Source organism: Lissotriton helveticus, chromosome 1_2 (assembly GCF_964261635.1).
Source record: "Lissotriton helveticus chromosome 1_2, aLisHel1.1, whole genome shotgun sequence".
Classification (NCBI taxonomy): Eukaryota; Metazoa; Chordata; class Amphibia; order Caudata; family Salamandridae; genus Lissotriton; species Lissotriton helveticus.
In genome coordinates this window covers 118634998-118660758 of record NC_136058.1, presented here as the reverse complement: position 1 = coordinate 118660758, position 25761 = coordinate 118634998, and the positions used below count along the sequence as shown (strand labels likewise).

The window sequence follows — 25761 nt, the reverse complement described above, 5'->3', positions numbered from 1 at the left end:
CTGGCTCTCAATAGCTTTCATCATGCCCATGTGGGCATACAAATGTAAACACATGCTGGTCGTTCTGATAAAGGCGAGCCATGTCTGATACACTATCTGCAATCCTGGGGATGTTCTGTTATCATGCCTCTGACCACTGCACCAGACTTGCAAGCATCTGTTCCATGGAAAAAAATATCATTACGACAGATGCCAGTTCAAAAGTGCTATGGGCTGTACTTCTACAGAAAAGTGGAAAAGCAGAGGAAACCATTGCATTTGCCTCAAGAGCACGTAGGGAATCTGAGGTCAACTATTCTTTAATCCAAAGACAAGCAATGGCAGTGTAATGGGCGCTTAACAAATTCTGTAACTTTATTTGGGGGACTATGTTCAATTTGAGAACAGACCAAAAGCCACTTAAGGAGGTATTTACAAAAAAAGGGATGGAGGCAATTACCAGTAGAATTAAAAGATGGGTCATTAATCTACAAGAGTACACATTTGATATCGAGTACATCACTGGTACTCTTAACTTTGCAGTAGATTGCTTGTCCCGATTGGTTAATGACACAGAAAAGGAAGAGAAAGTCTGTGATAACCAAAGTGAGGAAATAGATTTGCACAAAGGAAATGTGTGTGTAATCACCAGAGGTGTGGTTAAGGAGGAAAATTGGAAAACAGTTCGATACAGATGCCATTCTAAGTAAAGTATGAGATTTGTTAAATCACAGGTGGGATAGTGAAGAAAAGAATGAAGAGCAGCTGAGGCCATATTGGATGGTCAGGCGTAGATTGATGCATTTTCAGAAGCACTATACCTGCTGAAACCCTCAGGAAAAATTGATTGGTATTGCACACAATGGCCATCTAGGAATCACCAAAACCAAGCAAAGGTTGAGATTAGACTTTTGGTGGCCAGGGATGGTTATACTGGTTGAATGTGAGACAAAGAATTGCATAGCCTGCTCCACCAGTGATAAGGTATACAAATTGCACACTCCACTAATGCAGTGTCTCACCCTACCTGAATCCCTGGATGGACTTTGCAATGGATATCATTGGGCCACTAACGAGAGAAAGGAATTTCCTGTAAATTCTAGTTTTAGTTGACTTATATTCAAGATGGCCAGAAATCAAATATATCTTTGACATCAGCTCAACCTCAGTTATAAACTTCCTGTTAGTGTTTTTTTTTGCAAAAGGGACTACACAACAACCTTTTAACTGACAATGGTGTTCAGTTTTTCTCCAGAATAATTAAGAAATGTATGCAATGTAATGGGATAACACAAAAACCTAGTGCCCTGTATCACCCAGAACCCAATGGGGCAGTAGAAGTATTTAACAAAACACTCAAAGATGGCATTCAGCTGGCAAGATCAAATGATTAATCAGGAAAGATGAGGGTTGGAGGTGAATTGAGGCTTATTGCTTAACTCCTCATCAGTCAACAGGTATGACTCTCTTTCAGATGTTAAGGAGTAGGAAGCGCAGTTCTAGACTGGTACCTGGGTGGATGATATGGCACAAAGACTGGGTGAGGGTTGATGTAGGCCAACAGTGAAGGAAAAAGGAGTTGCAGTTGCAGACAGCCTTTGCAAAGAGAGTTGTAACAAATTGCATAAGACCAAAGTTATCGAGTTTAAAGTGGGTGATTGGGTTAGAGTGAAAGCTCAAACTGGCAATAAACAATGGTCAAAATCTATGGAACCTATGAAAATCATAAAGCTCTTTCACTGTGCGGTCAAGACACAGGATGGTAGAATATGGAATCTGGGGAGGGTGGTGAAACATTACTGGCCTAGACATAATGGGGAGACATGTGAAAACAACAGTAAAGCAAGGTCAGAAAGTGGACATACCAAGGATAGTTCTGGGTTACATAGGACGGAAAACACTGTGGTTTGGCTCAGATCAAGTGGACGGGTGACTCCGCACGAGTTTCTTTAAAGATTGCTTGGTCAAGTAATACAGCGAGAGTTATTACATTGTTAACTTCTCCTTATCTTTGGAAGTGTAATGTGGTACTCATGTCTAATTTTAACTCTGTGAAGCCATAAATTGAAATCCTCACTTAACATATTTGTTTAATTCGCTTGTCTTTCTTCAAATGTGTTTTTCACTATTATGCATTTCTATGCTTTCTGGGGTGGAAATCTGAGAACGATATCTGTGAATCACCTATGTTACTTGCACTGTGGAAGATATCAGAACATTGTAGAAGAGACTAGAACCTGAGAACCTTGCAATCACGAAGTTATAAAATGTAGAGTGAGGAGCCTGCGAATCTGGCAGTTGGTATGCTGTGACATAGGTGTATGGAATAAATCTGATGCTTCTCTTTACTCTCTGGTCTGCTTATTGCATAATCCTTTTATCTTGCATTGGACACAATGCTTACACAGTTGCATATGGGCAGGAAAGTGGTATGTATTTACTTTTCTGTGTCCTTCTAAACTGCAAGAGTCATGTTTCCTTTTGACCATTCATGTGCAGCGGAAGGAAGCAGATTTGCTCATGCCTGACATTCCGTGCATGCCCTTTCATTCTTTCCGACTCTTGATAGAGCTGTGCCCTGCACACTGTGTTGTTGCTGATTTGAAATGCCAGAACCTCCATACAGAATCACCAGTTAAATTACCTTACAAGCCTAAGGTGAGTGGGGCCTGCTGACAAACTTGCAGTAGAGCTCTCAGCAGAGAAGTTGTCGCAGAAAACAATGAGTGCCCAGGTCAGGCGTTTCCCAGTGCAGCTTGTCGCTTGAGGCTCGAGGCCACATATGTGCGAACAGGCCAACATTATTGCGAGAGGGCTAAGTGGAAGAATCTGCCCCGTCCCACCAGCCTACAGCATAACTTCTGTCTTCCCATTTCTTTTTGCCTTTGCTTCACTTACCCGCCTCCTCCATCACTACCATATCTGCCCAGTTGTAAACTGTTAGTAACTAAGTGGTGGATAAAAGAACCAGATCTAGTCAACCAAGCAGATTAAGGGTACCTGACTTACTACCTAAGATCAGTTGACTAACCGATACAATCTGTGGTTAATTACAGTGGCGGGCAGTGACTTTTGAAAGTGGTAAGCCGTTGAAGATGAGGATGAGTTTAGTGTTAACTGTCCCGCAGGTCACAACAACCATAGTTTAACTACACAATTGTTTCAATTAATTATTTTTACCTTTTAAACTTGTAATGTTTTACACCGTCTCTTTCTGCTGGGACATGCATTACAGAAAGAACATGCGAGGTAAAGATGCCAGTAGTAGTAAACTCTGATAAATCATCAAAGCACAATAGGACAGAATCCGAAACATCCTCTGTCCTTGCCATTTTTCAAAGCGCAAGAAACATTTTTTTCAACGACCAGTCTCTAAGCGAGCTGATAACATAGACTTTACGAGAGATCTGTTTTATATCTAGTGTGACTGCTGCTGACGCAGTAAGTAATAGGTGTGCCGTAGTGTACATTTGATTTAACTAAACACAGAATTGCATAGTTCAGTTAAGAACATTTCCATAATTAACACTGCCACCATCAATCTACACCACGCCTGCACAGTTTGGTTACAGCCTTGATATCCATGGTATTTATGCCCCAAGGCCTTTAAATGCACAGTCATTGTAAATAGCATACACCACTAGACTACTGGCATCAGTATGTGAATGACAAGCCCTCCCAGGGATGGTGGCCTGCTGGCTCAGCAGACCATCATGTCTGGGACTGCTTTTAAATAAAGCAGTTTTTAGGGCTCGTCCTTTCCTATTCCGCAGGAATAGGAAAAGAGCCCTTATGCAGTCAAACCATTTCTTAAGGCCAAGGGCTCTCAGAGGATTTTGGGAAGTGCACGCTGCCTCGTGCACGAGCTTGCCTGAGCCTTCTGCCTATCAGCCTGCCAGTTCTCCTCCCCTAATTATTCACTTCACTTGTGACTCCCCACATCAAAGCCTCAGCCTCCCTCCCTTGCCATTTGCTTCCTAACCAGCCTGCCTCGCATAATTGCATCAGACCCGACACTTCAAAGGAATGCGCCCCCGAGAGCCACTTTCACGGCCGTGCATTTCTCCTCCCCCCCCTCCCTAGAGCAATGCCAGGAGCTTGTTTGTGGCTTGTTCTACCACTCACTAACTAAGCCTCGAGCGAAGCGGTTGGAATTTTAATTCATCAACAGGGCTTCAAATTCCAGGGCAGGTCTACTTCTATTTTGTTCTTTTACGGCGCTCACTTCGATAATGTTTTTTTGACTTGTTGGTAGAGTCATTTAGTAATTTGTAGAGCGAGGAGATGAGCTGCTTCCTGAATGTCTGCCTTTCAATTGAAATGACGTTAGCCCGAGTTAAAATGCAGCCTGGCACTTCGAAATGCCCACAGTGAAACCTGGAGTCTGCTGAGGCTGTCCCTCTGAGCCTGTAACAACAAGTTGGCCCAGCAGCCCACGTGGGTGTCCGTCTTACCAGACACCAGCTCAGTTTTCAATCACTCAGCACATACTAGCTACCACACCAATGTCTTTCTTTCTTCCTTCCTTCCTTTTTTTCTTCCTTCCTCTCTTTCTCTTTCTTTCTCTCTTTCTCTTTGTTTCTTTCTCTCTTTTTTCGTTCTCTCTCTTGCTTTCTCTTTCTTTCTTTTTCTTTCTCTCTCTCTCTTTCTCTTTCTTTCTTTCTTTCACTTTCTTTCTTTCTCTCGCTTTCCCCTGCGTTCTCTTGCTTTCTCTTTCTTTCTTTCCCTTTCTCTCTTTCTATCTTTCTCTTTCTTTCTTTCACTTTCTCTCTTTCAACACCACAGACCAGGCTCGAGTAGTGCCACATACACATGTGATGTGGTTTTAGGAGTACTTCAAAGCAAGTTTGCTCAACCTTTAAAAGAAAATTATTTTTAGTACAATATGCCCAATCTACGTTTAATGGGACATTACCAGCACTTCTCAGCGTGCCTGCTGAATGTTCATCCACAAAATACCAACACTTTGCGCTAGACTGCCTTATTTTAGTGGAGAGTACTTTTACCTCTCAGTAGAGCTCTTACACTTTTGGTGGCTGAGTAGCATAGCACTACCATTGCTCATGGGCTTTGCAGAGAAGCTTTGTATGTGTGTTCGGGGGTGAGTTGGCTAACCTTGTGCCAGATTTGATGGGCAGTTGTGCCTTATACGTGCCTTATCTGTGAATTAAACTTGAAGTTCTGGGCATAATTTGGGGCACATCACGGGCACATCGCACACCATTTGCCACACTTTCGCGGCTCCTTTGATGTTCTCAGTGAGCCATGCGGCCACTGACAACATCAAAGGAGCCGCGAGCTGGCATCTGGCTTTTTTGCTTCAGCTCCTCTCCGTCCACTTCATTTAATAGCCCTCCCCAGCGCACGCGCGTCTCTGACAGCAATGCCGAGAGCTTGTTGGTGATAGCTAACGGGGGTCACCTACAAATATTGTCGGTTTTAACTAAGCCTCGAGCAAAGCGGTTGGAATTTTAATTCATCAACAGGGCTTCAAATTCCAGGGCAGGTCTACTTCTATTTTGTTCTTTTACGGCGCTTACTTCGATAATGTTTTTTTGACTTGTTGGTAGAGTCATTTAGTAATTTGTAGAGCGAGGAGATGAGCTGCTTCCTGAATGTCTGCCTTTCAATTGAAATGACGTTAGCCCGAGTTAAAATGCAGCCTGGCACTTCGAAATGCCCACAGTGAAACCTGGAGTCTGCTGAGGCTGTCCCTCTGAGCCTGTAACAACAAGTTGGCCCAGCAGCCCACGTACGTGTCCGTCTTACCAGACACCAGCTCAGTTTTCAATCACTCAGCACATACTAGCTACCACACCAATGTCTTTCTTTCTTCCTTCCTTCCTTTTTTCTTCCTTCCTCTCTTTCTCTTTCTTTCTCTCTTTCTTTCTCTCTTTCTCTGTTTCTTTCTCTCTTTTTTCGTTCTCTCTCTTGCTTTCTCTTTCTTTCTTTCTTACTCTCTTTCTTTCTCTTTCCTTTTCTCTTTCTTTCTCCTTTCTTTCTTTTTCTGTCTCTCTCTCTCTTTCTCTCTCTTTCTCTTTCTTTCTTTCACTTTCTTTCTTTCTCTCGCTTTCCCCTGCGTTCTCTTGCTTTCTCTTTCTTTCTTTCCCTTTCTCTCTTTCTTTCTTTCTTTCACTTTCTTTCTCTCTTTCAACACCACAGACCAGGCTCGAGTAGTGCCACATACACATGTGATGTGGTTTTAGGAGAACTTCAAAGCAATTTTGCTCAACCTTTAAAAGAAAATTATTTTTAGTACAATATGCCCAATCTACCTTAAATGGGACATTACCAGCACTTCTCAGCGTGCCTGCTGAATGTTCATCCACAAAATACCAACACTTGGCGCTAGACTGCCTTACTTTAGTGGAGAGTACTTGTAATATTAATACATCTAAGTCATGTAAATACAACACATATTGCATTACAAATGCTATAGGTGTCACGTTTGCAAAAGTTAACAATATTGGCATTGTAAATGACAAAGTTATTAATTTCGCTATTTTCAAAACAAAAACATAAATAAAAAATGTGTTATTTACAATACTAATACCTCTAACTTTACTAATGCGAGCCCTATTGCATTGCAAATGCTTGTTTTAAAATGCGGCCCATTTTCCTTAAAGGAAAACTGGATGCATTTTTTTTTTTAAATGAAACGTTTTTGTTTTATCTTTTAAGGGCAGGTAGTGGTCTCTTGGACCACTGTTTGCCCTTAAAATATATTTTTCGAGACAGTCACTGGGGACCCCTTCCAAATTGAGACTGCATTACCACCCTCTTGAAGAGGGTGATAATTTACGAGTGTTTTGCGACCGCAATTGCAGTCACAATTGCTATCTCCTAGCTTTAGTGAATTCTCAAAGAAAAGTGATTAGGAGACCCCAAGAAGAAGCATAAGGAGTGGTGTATCACCCATTTAGAACTGACAGAATATAATGCCAGTCTGCAGTTGTTAAGTAACATGTAAAAGCAATGTACATACATGATGTTACAATCATGCAAGCAACCTGCTTTGAGGTGATAGATTTATCAGTGTGCTTTAAGTAACATAAACCTGATAAAATAGATAAACTCGGATGCATAGCGGAAGCTTGGCAAAGACAGTACAAGACAATGCTCTAGCTACATAGAAGTAATTAGTCATAGGGCCCGATTCACAAACTGCATTTTGTATTATATAAAGTAGTCCTACAGCATACTACGTAAGTTCTACAAAATGCAGTTCACAAACCTACAGACCTTCACCTCGTCTATCTTGTTTATGGGGAGATCTTTACACATGTAAGTTTCCTACTTTGTAGCAAATGTGGTAGGGACCAGGGGGAGTGGTGGGAAAATGTGTAATATCGACTACTACATAGAAGGGGCTTAGAGTAAAGTAAGTTGGGTTTAGGAATAAACGGACTACTACAAATACCCACAGACAAAAGAGTTTACTAGTCAAGTTAAGAATAACTATTCGTTTGCTGTTACAAACAATCACAAAAGCTCCTAAAACAAGCAATTCCATACACTAAAATAAAAGAAAGAAGAAGGAATATGTTTTACAATTCATTATAAAATTCAAAATAAAATTTGAGATTAATAATAACAGTCCAGTACAGCTTTTAGGACCACAGTACTTGGATCACAATACATTTCCTTTGCCAAAGTAAAACGTTTATTTCCTCCACACTCTATGTTCATTATCCAGGAACTGTAATTTAATGAGGACTGAACGACATTGCCTAATCCCCATAGATTTTTAAATTGATATTATCCATACTTTCCTTAATTCACTATAAAATTTACAAAATAAAACAACATGTATCGTAGATTGTTCTGAGAGACTATCACATGGGCAGACTTGTAATTCTCGGCCCAGTCATTCATTTTGGAAAGCTAACGAGTCTGTGGAAGATCCCCAACCTAAATCTGGTCAGTAAAAACCTGTCATAACCCCCAGGTACAAATTGTAGGTAGGGTTGAATACGAAAAGTAGTTAAAATCAACTGATTACGGTGGACAGTAGGCTTGATGATCTCCGCCAACATTCTCAATGTGTCCAGCAACGAAAGAGCCTTCTTTTTTAACTCCTTTCTCAAGATCATCTGGATAATACTCAGGTCAGTAAAACACTCTATGTGACCTAGGTAACGCATGAAATCTCTGACACATCTAATCCATGGGGTCTTTAGGACCCCTTCCAATTTCAAACTGTCCATTAAAATGTCTCTTTTTAGCTTTGTCTTTTGTCCAGATTCTATGCAACAAAAGAATTGGCTCAGTTTTAATAAGATCAGAGATGTATGGTAGGCCCAACTCCGCATGACAAACATATGAAGAAGTACTGTTTGCTGCACTCAGAATGTATCTTAAAAAAGAGTTTTCCACCATCCGTAACGGGTACATGTCAGCAAATCTCCAAACCCCTGCCCCATACATAGCAGTGGAGATACTTTTTGCTTTATAAATCTGGATGAGCTCTACTGACGGTCTCCTGCCCAATTTTTGGGAAAAATTAGCAAGGGCGGTAGTTGCCCTTAAAAACGCAAAACTTTTTACTGATACAGCTTGGGCCCATGAGTCTTCTTGATTAAAGAATATTCCCATATAGGGAAAACTCTTAATGACCACTATCTGCTGACCTTCCACAAAAATATCCCTGCATCTCTGGCTGCCACGGCCACACCTTATTATGTAGGTCTTCGAGGTATTCACTCTGAGACCAAGATTGCTCATAAAATTGGAAAAGCTGTCTAACATCCTCTGCAAACCTATTTGCGTACTTGACATCAAAACTGCGTCATCCGCATAAAGGAGGGCAGGTATTGGGCAGCGCCCCAACCAGACCATTAATCTATACTACTATTATAAAGCAAAAACTTTGGACCTTTGAGGCGGGTAAACTCGGGAAGCACAGCGCCAATCCACACACCCGATACATCATTGTAATTGTCAGGGTGTGCAGATGGACATAGGCTATATAAAAAAAATATATACGTTATTTTAAAAAATTGACGATAAAAAAAAAGTAGTCCCTTGCAAGTAGCACCGGCCGCGACCTGCATGGTGACATCAGGAGCGCGGGGAGGAGCGGCGTGCAGGAGCGGAAGAGGAGCGGCAGACATCAGCGCGGGGAGGAGCGGCGGACAGGCTGGAAGGAGCGCTGAGGAGCGGCAGACAGGCGAGGAGGAGCGGTGAGGAGTGGCGGACAGGCGGTGAGGAGCGGCGGGGAGGAGCGGTGAGCGGCAGATGAGGTAGGTTATTTATTTAATTGAGTCAGTGCGGTGTGGTAGAGTCAGTGCGGGTGTGGCAGAGTCAGCGCGGGTGTGGCAGAGTCAGCTAATAGTAGTATAGATTTATTAAGGAACGGGGAGCGGCGGATGAGAACATGAGAACATTACAAGTGAGCAAAAAACAAAAGCAAACGTTACATTAAATGAAGCAAGCGGATGAGGTAGGTTATTTATTTATTTATTAAGGAGCGGGGAGCGGTGGATGAGAACATGAGAACATTACAAGTGAGCAAAAAACAAAAGCAAACGATACATTAAATGAAGCAAAAGCAAAAATGACAATCGTGAGAAAAGTGACAATCATTAGCGTAGCAAAAGGTGCATTACAGGAGGAAAAAGTGATGTGTGCAGGTTACAAAAGCATACAAAGTAAACATAGAGGTATAATACTGCAATATATGGAGGAAGGCTCCGGGGGACCCACGGACAACGTCGGGGTGGCGGGGGGCCTGAAGCCTAATTGCTCCTGGACAACGTCGGGACGGGCTGCTAGTATAAAGATAAAAAGAAAGGGGGCTAGGACACATCCTTGCCTAACCCCCTCCTTATTGGGAGCTGGACCAAGCGATCACTAGACAGGCCAAATCTTACTCGTGTCCTAGCATTGCTATAAAGGTGCCTAAGAAAATAAATCCTTTTTTCATCCACCCCCATGGACTCGAGGATCTCCCAGAGCTTGTCTTGCATCAAGGAATCAAAAGCTGCAGTGAGAGCCACGAACGCTAAAAACAGCCTACGCTTCTTTGCCCATGTATATTTCTCAAAGAAAATAGTTAATTTAAACTCTGATCAGTCGTCCCTAAGCACTCAAGACAGCCATATTGGAGTTTGGATAAACCTTATTATCTTCAGCCCACTCATGTAGACGTTCTAAGATAATTCGACCAACTACTTTGATCAGAGAATCTAGTAAGGCAATGGGCCTATAACATACAGGGTCCTGTCGGTCCCCTTTTAAAATAATTGGGACGATGATGAAGTCCACCCAGGTTGCTCAAAAAGAGGCACCGCAGCTAGCGATAATTACCTGTGTAATGATTGGCCCCCATAGATCCATATTTGACTTCAATAAATCTACAGGGACCACCTGGGACCTTACCACCCACACTTGCAGAAATTGACCAAGTCACTTCCTCCAGTGAAAAAGCCAAAAGGTCCAGGGTATCTTCCCCTTGGTTGGTATTTATTTGCACATCAAGGTTTCCCTCACCGTTATACACCCTGGAAAAATGCTAGATCCATTGATCCTCAGTTATAGCAATTTCAATTGTTGGACCACCTCCGGAAGTCAAAAAAGGAGCCTTTACTGCTTTCCAGAAGGCCGAGCTATCTTTCATTAAAGAGGCTTTGTGTAAGGATTCCCAGGCTTGATTTCTCATGGCTATTCTTCTCTCCTTAAGTGCACACCTGTACTCCCTTCTTGCCTGTCTCACACCAATTAAATTTCTAGGTGCCTTAAGTAGTTAGTGTTTTAAGTTGGTGTAGGCTTGTGTGCACTTTGAATCAAACCATCCCTAGGATTTACCTTTAGATCGATTCTCAACAAATAAAACTTCCCTTATAGCAGCTGATATTAATTGAAAGGAAGATAGAATACTATCTGGGGAAGCAGTTTCACTCAAGCAGGTCTCAAATGTCATTTTACACTTAGCTACCACTTGTTTAGTAGTCACTAAAGGATCCACCATTGTCCAGCGCAGAGAATACCCATTTGTCTTATCAATTGCTATATTTGCTAACGCCTGGTCAACTTTATCATGACTAGCAGATTTATTTATCGGCAATAGAATAGAAAGAGACAGTGCAAAGTGCTCACTAAAAGAGTTATCGTCTAAACAAAAAGAGTGGATTCTACACGCATGACTGTTTGACTGTATGTCATCTATAGTAGTATATAGACCTCTGCTATTAAAGGTGTGGCGCATGGGAACATGCTCCGCACATAGAGCATTTGCTAAGCCCAGATCAAGACTAAGAACTATTTCATTATACAAGTCCCCCAGTATAGAGTGCCTAAAATGGGAATTGCATAGACCGTCGTTTATATAAAACCACATAGGTTACCCCCGTCCTTTGGGCACAAAGCACAGTTAAAATCCCCTGCCAGAATTAACATTGTGTCTCTAGTGTTATCACTACACAGGGAATTCAGGTCATTACCCAATTTTCTGACTACAGCTCCAGCTTTATCCGGGGGGATATTATAGGTTAGCCAATGCAATACAGTGCCTCATGTCCACATAGATTTTGATCAATTAATCGGACGTTTCCTCCACATATATCTCCAGCTTTTTTATTTTCAACATACTGGAGATGTAGGTACAAAGCCCACCCTTTGCCCTACCACTTGACCCTTCAACAGCTTGGGTGTGAAATGTTTTAAACCCATTAATTTGCATTATTTCCTTAGCCCATGTTTCCTGAAGACACAGTATGTCATAGTTTGATACAAAATGGCACCATATGGGGTTGGCCAGCTTAGAGCGCAGTCCAGAGATATTCCAAGAAACAAGGTTACACATGACTCGGTCACTACTACCAGCGGAGCTAGTTGTTACTGCTTTGCCGCATAGTGGTCCGCCATCATTATGGGATATTTGGTCTTGGCTGAGTGTTCATGGGATTCCAAAGACGCACCACAAATTGGCTTAACAGTCCCCATGACCTCTTCCCCCTGCTCAATATGACCTGGGGTAACAGATGGTTATCTATAACTACATAGACCTGGTCAGAAATAGTTTTCTGTTTGTGAACTTTGGCACCTCGATCAGCAACTGGGGTAAAATTATTTTATGAAAAAGGGAAACTCAAATAAGTCAGTCAATCTATATCTTCCTATGGGTTCAGAGTATCGTAGCGGTTACTGACTGGGACCGCTTACTTAGGGTATCTGCTTCCTACGAATCTGTCATCTAGATGAGTGTACCCTAGGGTCCTAAGAGGTTGATTAAATGTACCCGAATGGAAAGATGTTTATACCCTGCACCATTGCTATTCCAGTGCCAGCCCTATCAAAGATCGACTGAACCAGAACTGGAGACCTAAATGTTAAAACTACACAGTCACCCACTAGAGACTTAGGGGCCCATTAGGATGTAGGGCGGATCGCCACCGCACGCATGGCGGTGGCGATCTGACCTACATCCTATCCCACCCGCCACCCATTTACCCCCCTGCCACATTAGTATGGCGGAGCGACCGTATGGACGTTCCGCCGCTTTTCTGCCCGGTCACCGCCATCCATATCAGGATGCAGGCGGGAGTGTGCCTTTCCGTGGCGGCATGCGGTGTTTCTGTTTGGGGGCCCGTTGTGGGCCCCCAGGATGTTGGGGGGTGGGGGTGGCACATGGGGGGTACCTATGGTACCTCCCAGCAGTTCCATGCACAACATGACAGGCACCGCGCGGTGCCTGCCATGTTGTGCATGGAAGTGCACAACATGCCTTCCTGGCATTGTGGCGGGCGGTGCTGAGTGTACCACCCGCTACAATTCCAGGAATGCAGGATGTGCCTGCCACTGTGGCGGGCGCAACCTAATCGCCCACACGGGACCCCCACCCTTATGGCGGGCGGTCTCAATCCCCAAAAGGATGGCAAGCGGACTTTGTCCGCCCGCCATCCTAATGACCCCCTATGTTGTTTTACCCACCCAGCCTATTCTTCGTGCCATATAAAACTCTGAGAAAAGCATGTTGGTAATATCAGTCCTTGCGCTCAATAAGTGTAACAACTTATTCCTTAATGTTGACCAGTGTTCAAAGACATTGGGTGGTAAAGATGGATCGTTTGCCAGCACAACCGTATAAGGAGTTGCTTCTGGCGGGAGATGCAAATTCAGATTTGGGTTGGTAGAATCTCCCTGCTTAAATCTCTGATGGTTCAACATGCTTTTTGCTCTCCCCCATCACCTTGCGTGTAACTCCCTGTAATGGTGGAGGGCCCGTTTAGAGGTTTTACGGCCTGTGTGCATGTGGTATTCAAACCATCTGTACCATCCGATGGTCCTGTCTGATGTAGTAAAGAGGATATTACTCTTAGATACGAATGGCCGGACCAAGTTGGATCTACAGCTGTAATAATGTGAGATTCAGAGTGAAACACTTGTCCCCCTACAGAATTAGTACCAGGTTGACCAGCCGCAGTTCCCTGCCCCCTATCAGGCAGCTTGTCTGTGTCTCTACATGAACATGTGTCGTGGCGGGCTGCGGTATGGCTGGTGACAAGCCCTTCTAGCTTTGTAATCTAATTTCGATGATGGATAATTTTTGGGACAGAGGATCCAACAAGACTGATACCATTGTTTCTAGCCTTTCCCAAAAATACTCCTCACGTGACCAAGGAGGTAGTCCATCTGTTACCGTGGACGTCGGCATTATGGTAGGCCCCTGTTTACAAACTCTCTCAACAGTTTTAGTGTTACGCCCCAGAATTTTTTAATTTTTTTCAGGGGGCCTGACGCTTCCTCTTCTTTGGTGGTGGTTCATGGCTATTGTCTTGACATATTTTAGCCATCTGACCCCTAGTAGTTACGTTAGGCCTGCTTGATCTACTTGCTGGCTCTGAGGATATAGTGGATTGGAGATCTAGCTCAGTGGGTTGGGACTGGTTTATTTGGAGAGAGATGTCTTCAGAGTTATTTTGCAGAAGGGGCTTTGTGGATGCGATTTGATTCTGGGAAAGCTGGGGTTCTAACGATAATATCCGCTCTGTAAGCTTAATCTCATGAATAAGTGCTGACTCTGCCCTTAAAAGAAAAGCATCAAGTGTCCCCACAACTCCCTGCCTGGTAACATTTGGAGCTCCCTTGAACTAATATCAATATCGATTTTTAGCACAGTACCTTTCACGGCAGGGCTGAAAGCCTCCCAAAAGCAAAAAACCAATAATGTAGCCCAGCCCGGCCTCCTCTGGTCCTGGCCCGCGCACGTCCCGCGCCGCTGGAGCCCGGTCCCTCTTTAAAGCGCCGCCTGGTGCAGTTGTCGTGACACGTGCAACTCTTGCCGCAACGCACTCTGGGCTTTGAAGTCCTCTGGGGCAGGCGGGCGAAAAAAGTGCTGCGTGCCTTGTGCAATGGAACTGTGAAACAGCTAAGCAGGGGCTATTCATAAACTATTTTAAAGTTACTAGTGCTCTAAAGTTCACAAAACAGTAGTAAATGTACTCCAGTCCAGACTTGAAGTAAGTCGGGCACCACACATGGCCGCTTACAGGTACTGCAACACATTTCCATAGAAAGTAATGTTTAATGTTAAAAAACATGCATCATTGCTAAATCATTTGTTTATTTTAAAATGTAAAATTGACCTTAATTTAAAAATAAAATGCAATTAAACTTCAAAAAGTTTGTAAAAAATGTAAATGTGTTTTATTTAATTCAACACAACTTTACAAAATGTACATATTATATAAAAAACATTCCATGGGTGGGAGTTATTTACATTAATCTTTAAGAACTATTATTTGTAGATTCATTTAAGTATATTTAAATGATGTCTTTATTTTTTTAATTTTTACTTTAATTTAATTCATTTATTTAATACATTTTATGTAATGAGTTGCTCTGCTGTTATTTAATACAATTAATTCAATTCGTTATTGTGCTGTTACATTTTATTAGTTTTGTTCATATACATTTTACATGATTTTACATTTATATTCAATGTTATTTATATTTTATGTTAAAATATATATACATATTTTAAGAATGGTAAACTTTAATAATTTTTTCTATACTTTCCCATAAGGCGATCTCCAACTACACGTGAAAAGTTATAATAATAATATTACACTCATAATTTCAGTCTTAGATGTTTCCACCTCCTGAACTGAGGAGGTGGAGACATTTAAGTCTACACTTGAAATGGTATATAGCACAAAGGTGTAGATTTACACCTAGGTGCAGGAAGAGATTTACATGTGAGTAAATACACATGTGCAAATGTATGTGTGAATAGGCCCTATCATGATGTACTTTGTCCTAGAGACTTAAATTGAGAAGGCATTAGTGCAATAGTAGCCTTTGCTACACCAGAAGGAGATATGAAAGGGATAACGTGTCACAACTTTCAGATCAAAGTAGTGTGAAAAGGTGTCAGCACTCGCCTGAGTTTCCAGCCTTTACTATGAGTTTGATGTGGGGGATCAGGTGGTATTTGTCATTGTTGAAATTGAAGTTGGCTTTTTCCAACATTGGGAAGATCTAGCCACTCTGGAGGTTGTTGGAGAAGATACCTTGTTTGAGCGATGTATTGACAATGTTCAGCAGTAGCCTACATGCTTCACATGTGATGGACTATGGTGTTGATGATGGGATCACCTTGTCTTCATTAGATTTGATCTTCAAGGATTAAATAGGCTTGAGAAATGTTGAATGGTGATAGGTGGTGTACCAATTTGGATGTGTTTTAAAGTAGTATTAGAGACGTGATGGTTGGTGCTTTGCTATCATCAATGCACTTTCTGCTCTAGTCTATTCTAGTCTATTTTTCCCTTGAAAGTATTGAATGCTTTACACTTGCATGTGGTGTTGTGTCCTGTTGGTCGATCGGATGCGGCTTGGTTTGTATTTGTGGCTTCAACGATGGTATTTGCATAGTTGTATGCTTTAGCTTTGATGCTTATCAAAACTACAAAATTGCAAGCATTAACTCTTGAAGGTCTCATGAGACATTTAATATTTGTCTAAAATTTTAAGAATATGATTGCTGGAAACTGCAAATGATCAGTTTCGAGGGTGTTTCACCAATCCAGTTAGATGCATTTGTGTTTTTGGACATACATCGCAATTCAATGCAATAAAATAAGTATACAATAATTAACTGTAATTAAGGTGATACAAGTTGATTCCAGGTGTTTCTTGTAGCCAGCTAGTGGTGTTATTACAGGAATCTTCTACCAGAGTAGCACAACTCTACTACCAGATTTTAAATATTTACCTCAGATATTTGGAAATCAAAAAACACATAATGTTAAACTATTTAGTGACTGTGAGCGTGCTGGGTTTTACTACCTGGTATAGTCCTATAATTTCCATTGACTTCGTATACAGTGCAATGTGGTTTGCTGTCCCAAGGCAAACTTGTGTCATGCACGTGACTTACCACTGCAACATACTCAAATATTCACACGTTTTAAAATATGTCGGACCCCCGACAAGCGCTATAAAAGTCGACACATGTTCTGTGTGTTTTTTGTGTTCACAGAGCATGGATACACTCATGGATACACTATTCAAAGGAACAATTCGAACTGTGGGCATTCCCAGGTGAGTGTCGTCGAACTAGTTACGGAAAAACAGTGCAAAGGCAAACGCCCACATGGTGGGGGAGACATTCTCCAGGTTCTTTCCACAGTGATCTGTACATCTCACTTACCCCATGCACAAGCCCTACTGATCCTGTGGCAAAGATCACCAGGGCATTCTATTTTCACCAGGTGAGGGGAGGAATGGTCATCATATGACAGAAAAACATGTAGAGTTTCGGAATACATACATTTAATTGAATCTTCCCTATAAACTACACACACGTGCTGTATACATATTGTAAACTATATTTCCCTATGGTTAGCCTAACCATACGGATCCATACTCTATGACCTGAATACAGCTCAGGGAAGAGGCGTGAGTCAGCAATGGATGTGAATAGCGCACATATTTACATTACATTACATTTACAGCCTCATCCCCATCAAGAACCGAGAGGTAAAAAATAAGATTAAGGGCCATGCACCATGGTATAATTCCGAACTCAGAGCGCTCCGTAAAGAGTGTAAAAAGACCGAGAGAGTGTGGAGGAAAGACTGGCTCCATAGTAACAAAGACCTATATCACAACGCGGTAAGACGTTACAAAACAGCCTTGAAGCTAGTCAAAGCGACATTTTATGACAACAGAATTAAAACCGCTACAAACTCCTCAAAAGAATCATACCGAATAGTCAAAGAACTATTAAACATTCCAACAGCACCCTCTTCTCACTCCCCCCCCCCCCAGACAGAAGTAAGGATCTGGCCAACTTTTTCGATTCTAAAATCTTGCGGATACTGGACTCCCTTCCCACCATTAGCCCCCCTCCCATTCCGGATATAGCGGACGGCAACAACAGTCCACAGCTGGACACCTTCAGAGCAGTCTCCCTCACTGAGGTATCTGCCATGCTGGAGAAAATGAAAAGTGGTTCTCCCCTTGACCCAGCCCCGGCTAGATTCCTAAAGAAGGTCTCCCACAACATAGCCCCTATCATCAAGGACCTTATCAACACCTCCCTCTCGGAAGGTACGGTGCCCCCCAACTGGAAGAATGCAGTCGTTAAGGCCCTGCTGAAAAAGCCCCTACTCAACCCGGACGACATGGCTAACTACAGACCTATCTCGCTGCTCCCTTGTATCAGTAAGATGGCGGAAAAGCTAGTCAACTCGCAACTGTCCCAATTCCTCGAGACTAACCATCTCTTGCGCCAATCCCAAACTGGTTTCTGACCCGGCCATGGCACGGACACTGCCCTCCTCTCTGTCATCGAGGAGGCAAGGTGCATTCTGGACTCAGGAGGATCAGTGGCAGTGATCCTCCTGGACCTCAGTGCCGCCTTTGATACGGTGGATCACCGTGTCCTATTACATCGCTTGGCCAAGGCAGGAATTGTGGGTACGGCGCGAGCATGGATTGAATCTTTTCTTTCCAACCGTTCCTTTCAGGTGTGGGACTGCAACTCACGGTCAGAACCACTTCCCCTCAAGAACGGAGTTCCCCAGGGGTCGTCACTCAGCCCCACCTTGTTTAATGTTTATATGGCCCCCCTGGAAGACGTAGTGGCCCCCTATGGTATAAAAATAATAAACTACGCAGACGACACTCAACTAGTCGTCTCCCTGTCCCACCTGGATAACCATCCTGACAGCCTGCTTAACTGTCTCCAGGACATCCATTCCTGGATGTGTGACTCGGCCTTGAAGCTGAATGGTGCAAAGACCGAGATCATGCTCCTGGGCAACAAATGGACATCCATCCCACCAACTGTTTGGCCTGACACCTTTGGTGAAATCCCCTCCCCAAAAAAGGAGATCAAAACATTAGGAGTATGGCTGGAACCCAACTTAACCATGAAGACGCAGGCGGCCAAGACTGCAGGTACCTGCTTTGGTCTCCTGCGATCCGTGCGCAAGATTCTATCCCTTCTCCCCCCGCTATCCAGGAAACTACTGGTCCAGGGACTTGTCTTAGCCCGGCTCGACTACAGTAACGCCATCTACCTTGGGGCTCCGGAATACACCCTGGCCAAACTCCAACGTATCCAGAATGCGGCGGCCAGGCTCATTATGAACCTCCCCCCCAGAGTTTCAGCCAAGCCTGCCCTCAAAGCCCTACACTGGCTCCCTGTCCGCCATAGAGTAGAGTTCAAAGCCCTGTGCACCACCCACAAGCTTATCAATGGAGTTGGCCCTGCCGCTCTGAGACACATGGTCACCCCTTATAAAGCCCCCAGATCCCTCCGCTCTGACGCCGAACATCTGGCTACTGTACCAAAATTCAGGAAGGCTCGCACCGGCGGTCGTCGCTTTGCGGTCAAAGCCTCCATAGGTTGGAACTCACTCCCTCGCAGTCTACGTCTGGAACCCTCGCACACTCTGTTCCGTAAGAAACTCAAAACTCTTCTGTTTCCCAAATAATTCCCTCCCTCTGCCCCTCTCCTGGTCTTCTCAGATTTACAGCGCGGGGATGCCTACGGGTCACCAGGCGCTTTAGAAACCGCAAAATAAATAAATAAATAAATATACAAGGCCCTGCATAGTTTCTGCACGAGTAGCATTGGAATATAGGAAAACTCCAAAGCTCTGGTAAATCACAAACATGCGCAGGTGTGAGCAACACTCCCAAAGTATGTAGTTTCCGTCTGCACTTCAGATACTGCATTGGATTTTCAGATAGGCCGACCCTTATATTGTCTATGCTTTGGCTAAACATTTACTGTCAACATGGAAAGGCAGGAAGTAAGGCCACATACCCAGTAATTATTTCACATTATTTTCCTATCTCCACATCTGGACATTGTTATAATAGTGTAAAATGTTGCACGCAGTGCTTTTTTAATTGGTTCATGATTCTGGGATTTAAGTGTCTAAACAGAAACTTAAATGTAATTGATTGAATAAAGACATCATTCCTTTCACATCAAAACATCTGTACAACTTTAAACAGACATCTGGCCTGGCTACATTCTTCTCTGTAATAAAAAAAATGAGAGGACATTCGAAGCCTGCTTCAGAAGGCCCCTCTTTATGTTGTACACACTGAGTGCTCAATGCTATTAATAATTTCACTTTTCGGATGGAAAGCCTTGCCCTTAAATTTACAACATTTCTGTTGAAGGGCGCAGTGGTGACTTTGGTAGCTGCAGGTTCAGATACTCAGAGGTTAGCAGTAAATTTAATCAATGACAATAGGCAAATCCCTGAAATTAGGATCTGTTTTTATCAGCTTTTCCATTTTTCAAATGGTATTGATTGATTTCAGAAGAAAACAATTACAAAAATTGCTTTTTGTCGTTGGTATGATCTATGCTAACAGGATTTTCAAAACCAATTCAATTAGGGGCACTGAAACATTTTAAATAGATTTCAACCCTCAAATGCGAGACTCAGGTTCAACAGGAAGTTGCTGCAGCACATCCAGAAGGAGTAGTACTCACCAAATTAATTACTATCTGATGGGAACTTGGGGCGTAGTGAAAATTAAAGACTGTCTCAGGACCGACCTAAGGGGACGTTGTCAATGGTACTCAGAGCATCCTTTAAATTTGGCAATTTGCCTGTTTGAAAGCCAAGCGCTAGCGTATGTGATGGGATGTGCTTTGAAAGTGAAATCTTCTTTCTTCTGTAATAGCCGAGAGCCTACCAATTTCTGTTGTGTGCAAGAGCATTAAAATAAATACATTTTCTCCTGAATCCAAGGCCACCGATGCAGCATGTTTTTGTAATTTGTGCTCGTAGGTAGTGGGCACCTGAACACATTTAGGGGAACTAGGACTACTTCTTCTTTATCAGACTTTGACTCAGAGCAAAAAAGAAAGAAATGTAGATAATAGAGACAATAGGAGGATGACAAATGTAGGAAAATGGGGACACAAGGGGAAAGGAGGGATGGGAAAGAACCCGTAGGTGTGAGATTAAGACAATGGAAGTTTAGGGTGATGGAAGAAAGAGGTGAAATCAAAATCAGGCAACTGTGGTATTCAGCAAGTCCAGTACTCAGCATCATTGGAGGAGGGCTTCTGAGAAAAACTTTAGGCCCCATGCACTTCTGTGTTTTTAACAAATTAAGTACTGTCCTAACAGCAAGGAGTTTATTCCCCGCGTTGGCCGTGAATGTGTGTGATCTATGTGCGTGTAAGATACATTTGCACTTGGAAGATGAAGTTAAAATATTTATATGTAAGGCTTCACAGGCAGGCTGTCTTTATTCTGTGTTCTTGTTCAGAAGCTGCCTCTGTGAACAAGTACAGTAAAATGGATGGTCTGAAAGCCGAAAGCAAAGTAGGATTTAAATCCGTAGGACTAGGCCTCACCACTGCCAGGAATATCCAGGATAGTTCTGTATTTGAGTGCCCCCTTGCTTAGTGGACACAAGACTCTCACCAGTCAAAATGGCATCTGCCTTTCCAATTGTTCATATAATGGCATCGCTTGAGGAATTATTGCCAGTATTGGCAAATAAAGATCTCACGTTCAATATAATTTCGTGACATTTTGATAGTTCCAAAAACAGCTTCAAAAACTTGTTTTCAAGAATAGCAAGTTCCACATCAAAGTAGAGCGAGTCTGTTACACAGAAATAGCAGAAATATTACTATCACAGGAGAGCACAGAGCCCTATATGGTAAGTGACTAAAGATATGGGAAACGTCCTTTAGGACGAAGCCCCAATAATGCTGTGCCGTCACAGCGGCAGTAAAGAAAATGTGCGTCGTAAGCACGCATTCGGTCATCACTCAAGTATTTACAATGACTTGTATTGGGGGGGGGGACGCATTGGTGGAATGGTGTTAGAATTAAAGTCCAACACCTTTTATGCTGTTGCGCAGACTGGAGATGCAATAGTAAATGAAACTATTCCAAAATCCAGCAATCCTTGCGTGCAGAACGAATGCATGCTAAAGACGCATTCATTCTAATGGCAGTGTTCCTAAGGCATGCGTGATAAATGCACGCAGAATACCATCATACATTCCAAAGATATCCCTTTGTCTTCAGAGCACTACATTCTGTGACATCCATGAGAACAGAAGTCATGAGTCAGATTGGTGGTATCCGGTGTCTCTGTTTCCTCTCTTATCCCATTCCAGTCTGCCCATTTCAATCACTATTCCCTCTTTTTACTGTATATGTGGTCACTGGCAGAGGAGGTGAGAGATAGAAGAGTGCATCTCTCCAGCTGGATTCCAAGCGCAAGATTAGTGCATCCTGACAGTGTAGCAGGCATCCTCTGCCCAGAGATGAAAACGCAACAACTAACATTTTTATTTTAAGAATAAAAGAGGAATATACATTATAACTAAATCTTTATAGTACATAGCACAACCTCAAATTATTGTGCCTGAAAACTCTGACATAACATACTTTTTTTGCACAGAGTACTCTGTTTTTATGTGCAATCTCACAACTAACGACCAATCCTCATAAGGGAATTAGTACGTTTCATAACAGGTTAACTATTTGGCTGCAATTTATGAGGTTTTGTGCACACAAATTGTGGCAAAGAATACAGACAGATCAGATTGCACAACTGTATTGTTGTATACTGCATGAATGGAGAATAGTACACAATACTCATCATCCCAGCTTAATTGTATGAAAAGCGCTCACCCACACATTTATAGGTGTGCAATTTTCACCAGGAAAACGTACCAATCGCATCATGCCCTTAGGCTTTCATGATTGGCTATGTAAGTGATAGAAAGGGCACTTGCTTGAAAAACAAAATACTTTACAAAACCTTGTAAGTCATGAATAATGTATTGCGATATGCTTTGCTTGCACATGAATTCTCATCAAAATGTGTCGGTTCGTAGGTCTTTATAATCGTCTATTTTTGCATCTCTTTTGCAGATAGAGCATGTTGTTCGGGGTCATCCTGCTTTTCCAGAGTTAGAAAAGGAAACAAATGCCAGGTCAGAAATAGTTATATTCTAAAAAGGCCATAAAGACTTGTATATTTCTGTTTTATATGTCATATTGTTGTACCTATGTATCTATGGCTGGTCCTCTTTTGTATTGCTCTCAATTTCAGGATGTGCCAAGTTGAGAATAAATCCGTACCAAAAAACAACGTTCACAAGGAACTCATTTTCAATATAAATGACACTTTGTGGCAATTGAAGTAATTGCAATGCTTAATTAACAATTATATACTGGTTATCTCATAAACATATATCAATGAATTAATCATATAACCCTTTAAGGCAAGCTCACAGAACATGCAGAACATTCAATTAGTTGTACCAAACTTCAGCCTAAGTAGGCACTTTTATTTTTACAAAAAGTATGTTATTTAATACATTTTCACTTAAAAACTGTTTTCGTGTCCCCAAGTATAGTGACCATACCCATATTTACAGTGAACATTAGGTGACATATTCAAACAAAAAACGGTTATCAGTAAGTTTCACAAAAGGACAAACTATAAGGATAAACATTTCTTGTTTGTTAAGGTTGTCTCTTTTCGCAATTTCGTCGATGGCATTTTGACCCTCTCTAGATACCGGGTCTCATCAGGACAGTGTATCTGGGGACAGTACTTGAATGTAGTACAGTGGAGCATCCAACGGTAAGAAGTCTCTTAATCTGAGACAGAGCAGAGAACGGAGTGTTTTTCGTGTTGGTAACCGCTTCAAAGCTCAACTGCTCAGTAACAGTGAAGCCTTCTGGCATGTAATTCACGTCTTTCGTTCAGAAGTAACGAGAGAAGGGGTTTGCAGCAGCCGAACCGAAGGGAAGTAATAACTCCTGAACCTCGCCACTATCTAGTGGTCGAGATATCGCAATGTTAGCCTCCATGAGAACTATACCCCTTCTCTCGTTACTTCTGAATGAAAGACGTGAATTACATGCCAGAAGGCTTCACTGTTACTGAGCAGTTGAGCTTTGAAGCGGTTACCAACACGAAAAACACTCCGTTCTCCGCTCTGTCTCAGATTAAGAGACTTCTTACCGTTGGATGCTCCACTGTACTACATTCCAGTACTGTCCCCAGATACACTGTCCTGATGAGACCCGGTATCTAGAGAGGGTCAAAACGCCGTCGACGAAATTGCGAAAAGAGACAACCTTAACAAACAAGAAATCTTTATCCTTATAGTTTGTCCTTTTGTGAAACTTACTGATAACCGTTTTTTTGTTTGAATATGTCACTTAATGTTCACTGTAAATATGGTTATGGTCACTACACTTGGGGTCACGAAAACAGTTTTAAGTGAAAATGTATTAAATAACATACTTTTTGTAAAAATAAAAGTGCCTACTTCGGCTGAAGTTTGGTACAACTAATTGAATGTTCTGTGAGCTTGTCTTAAAGGGGGTTTATATGATTAATTAATTGATATATGTTTATGAGATAACCAGTATATAATTGTTTATTAAGCATTGCAATTACTTCAATTGCCACAAAGTGTCATTTATATTGAAAATGAGTTCCTTGTGAACGTTGTTTTTTGGTACGGATGTACTTACCCAGTTTGCAAGGACATATGGGTTGCTCTTGTTACTATTAATAAAGTTGAGAATAAAGTCCTTTTTAGGGCTCGGCCTACGCATCACGAAGTGGGCGGAGCTTCGAGCTCCTAATGTTAAAGGAAAAAAAAGGTATCTCTAGGGCTCTGGCCAGACACATTCCTTAGTGTTTTCTGGCATCTGCCTAGTGATTCGTCTTCGCTGTGCTGTGTATTTTGTAGCGTTGACGTGATAGGCTGTAAGTAATTTACGCGTGCCCGATGTGGCATATTCTGTGCGAGAACGAGCACGGCAGAGTGATTAATCTTAATTAGGAGCTGTCAGAGTGCCCGTGTAATGCAATCCAGATGGTGCGAGCGCGTTCACCATTGCATTGCATGTATCATGCGCGCGTTTAACATTTACCTTTCGCGCACGGCAGTCCATTCAAGTTTACTCGGCTAATTTCAATGTTTGAATAGCTGAAATGCTTTTACCGAAATTTAAAATGTTTGTTTGGAATAAAAGGTTTACAGTTTTCAGCTAGCTTGCACCTCCTTGTTTGAACACGGAATGTAAAGCGAGTTTGTTTTAGAGCACTGATGTGAGGTGATACTTCAGGGTCGACGTGGTGGGTGCTTCGGGCTGGCTTGCCAGTTTGTTTATTTAAGTGGCTGACATGGTAAGTGGAATAACGAGGGAAGAACACGGTACCAGCTGTATATTTGACAGTCACTCTTAGCTGCGATAAAAATAAGTGGGAAAGTGCATTTTCGGATGATATTGAACATTCAACTCATTTCAACGGGTGGCGAGTTCAGTAAGAGGTAAAGAGTGCGATTTTCATGGCGGTGCAGAGTGGCGGTGCAGAGTGGCGGTGCAGAGTGCAGAGTGGCGTTGCAGAGTGGCGGTGCAGAGTGGCGGAGCAGAGTGGCGGAGCAGAGTGGCGGTGCAGAGTGGCGGTGCAGAGTGGCGGTGCAGAGTGGCGGTGCAGAGTGCAGAGTGGCGGTGCAGAGTGGCGGTGCAGAGTGGCGGTGCAGAGTGGCGGTGCAGTGCAGAGTGGCGGTGCAGTGGTGCAGAGTGGCGGTGCAGAGTGGCGGTGCAGAGTGGCGGTGCAGAGTGCAGAGTGGCAGTGCATAGTGGCGGTGCAGAGTGCAGAGTGGCGGTGCAGAGTGCAGAGTGGCGGTGCAGAGTGGCGGTGCAGAGTGGCGGTGCAGAGTGCAGAGTGGCGGTGCAGAGTGGCGGTGCAGAGTGCAGAGTGGCGGTGCAGAGTGGCGGTGCAGAGTGGCGGTGCAGAGTGGCGGTGCAGAGTGGCAGTGCAGAGTGCAGAGTGGCGGTGCAGAGTGGCGGTGCAGAGTGGCGGTGCAGTGCAGAGTGGCGGTGCAGTGGTGCAGAGTGGCGGTGCAGAGTGGCGGTGCAGAGTGGCAGTGCAGAGTGGCGGTGCAGAGTGGCGGTGCAGAGTGCAGAGTGGCGGTGCATAGTGGCGGTGCAGAGTGCAGAGTGGTGGTTGAGAGTGGCGGTGCAGAGTGGCGGTGCAGAGTGGCGGTGCAGAGTGGCAGTGCGGCGGTGCAGAGTGGCGTTGCAGAGTGGCGTTGCAGAGTGGCGGTGCAGAGTGGCGGTGCAGAGTGGTGGTGCAGAGTGGCAGTGCAGAGTGCAGAGTGGCGGTGCAGAGTGCAGAGTGGCGGTGCAGAGTGGCGGTGCAGAGTGGCGGTGCAGTGCAGAGTGGCGGTGCAGTGGTGCAGAGTGGCGGTGCAGAGTGGGGGTGCAGAGTGGCGGTGCATAGTGCAGAGTGGCGGTGCAT

At 43.2% G+C, this 25761-nt stretch overlaps 1 protein-coding gene across 2 annotated transcripts in view; it reads left to right on the top strand.

The window, feature by feature from the left end:
* Positions 1–25761, top strand: part of FGGY (FGGY carbohydrate kinase domain containing) — a 2115431-nt gene that overhangs the window by 1405901 nt on the left and 683769 nt on the right. For both annotated transcript variants that reach the window (XM_078669875.1, XM_078669881.1), the window contains one exon: positions 22362–22423. In XM_078669875.1, coding sequence (XP_078526001.1) covers positions 22362–22423 — 62 coding nt within the window. The remainder of the gene's footprint in view (positions 1–22361; positions 22424–25761) is intronic.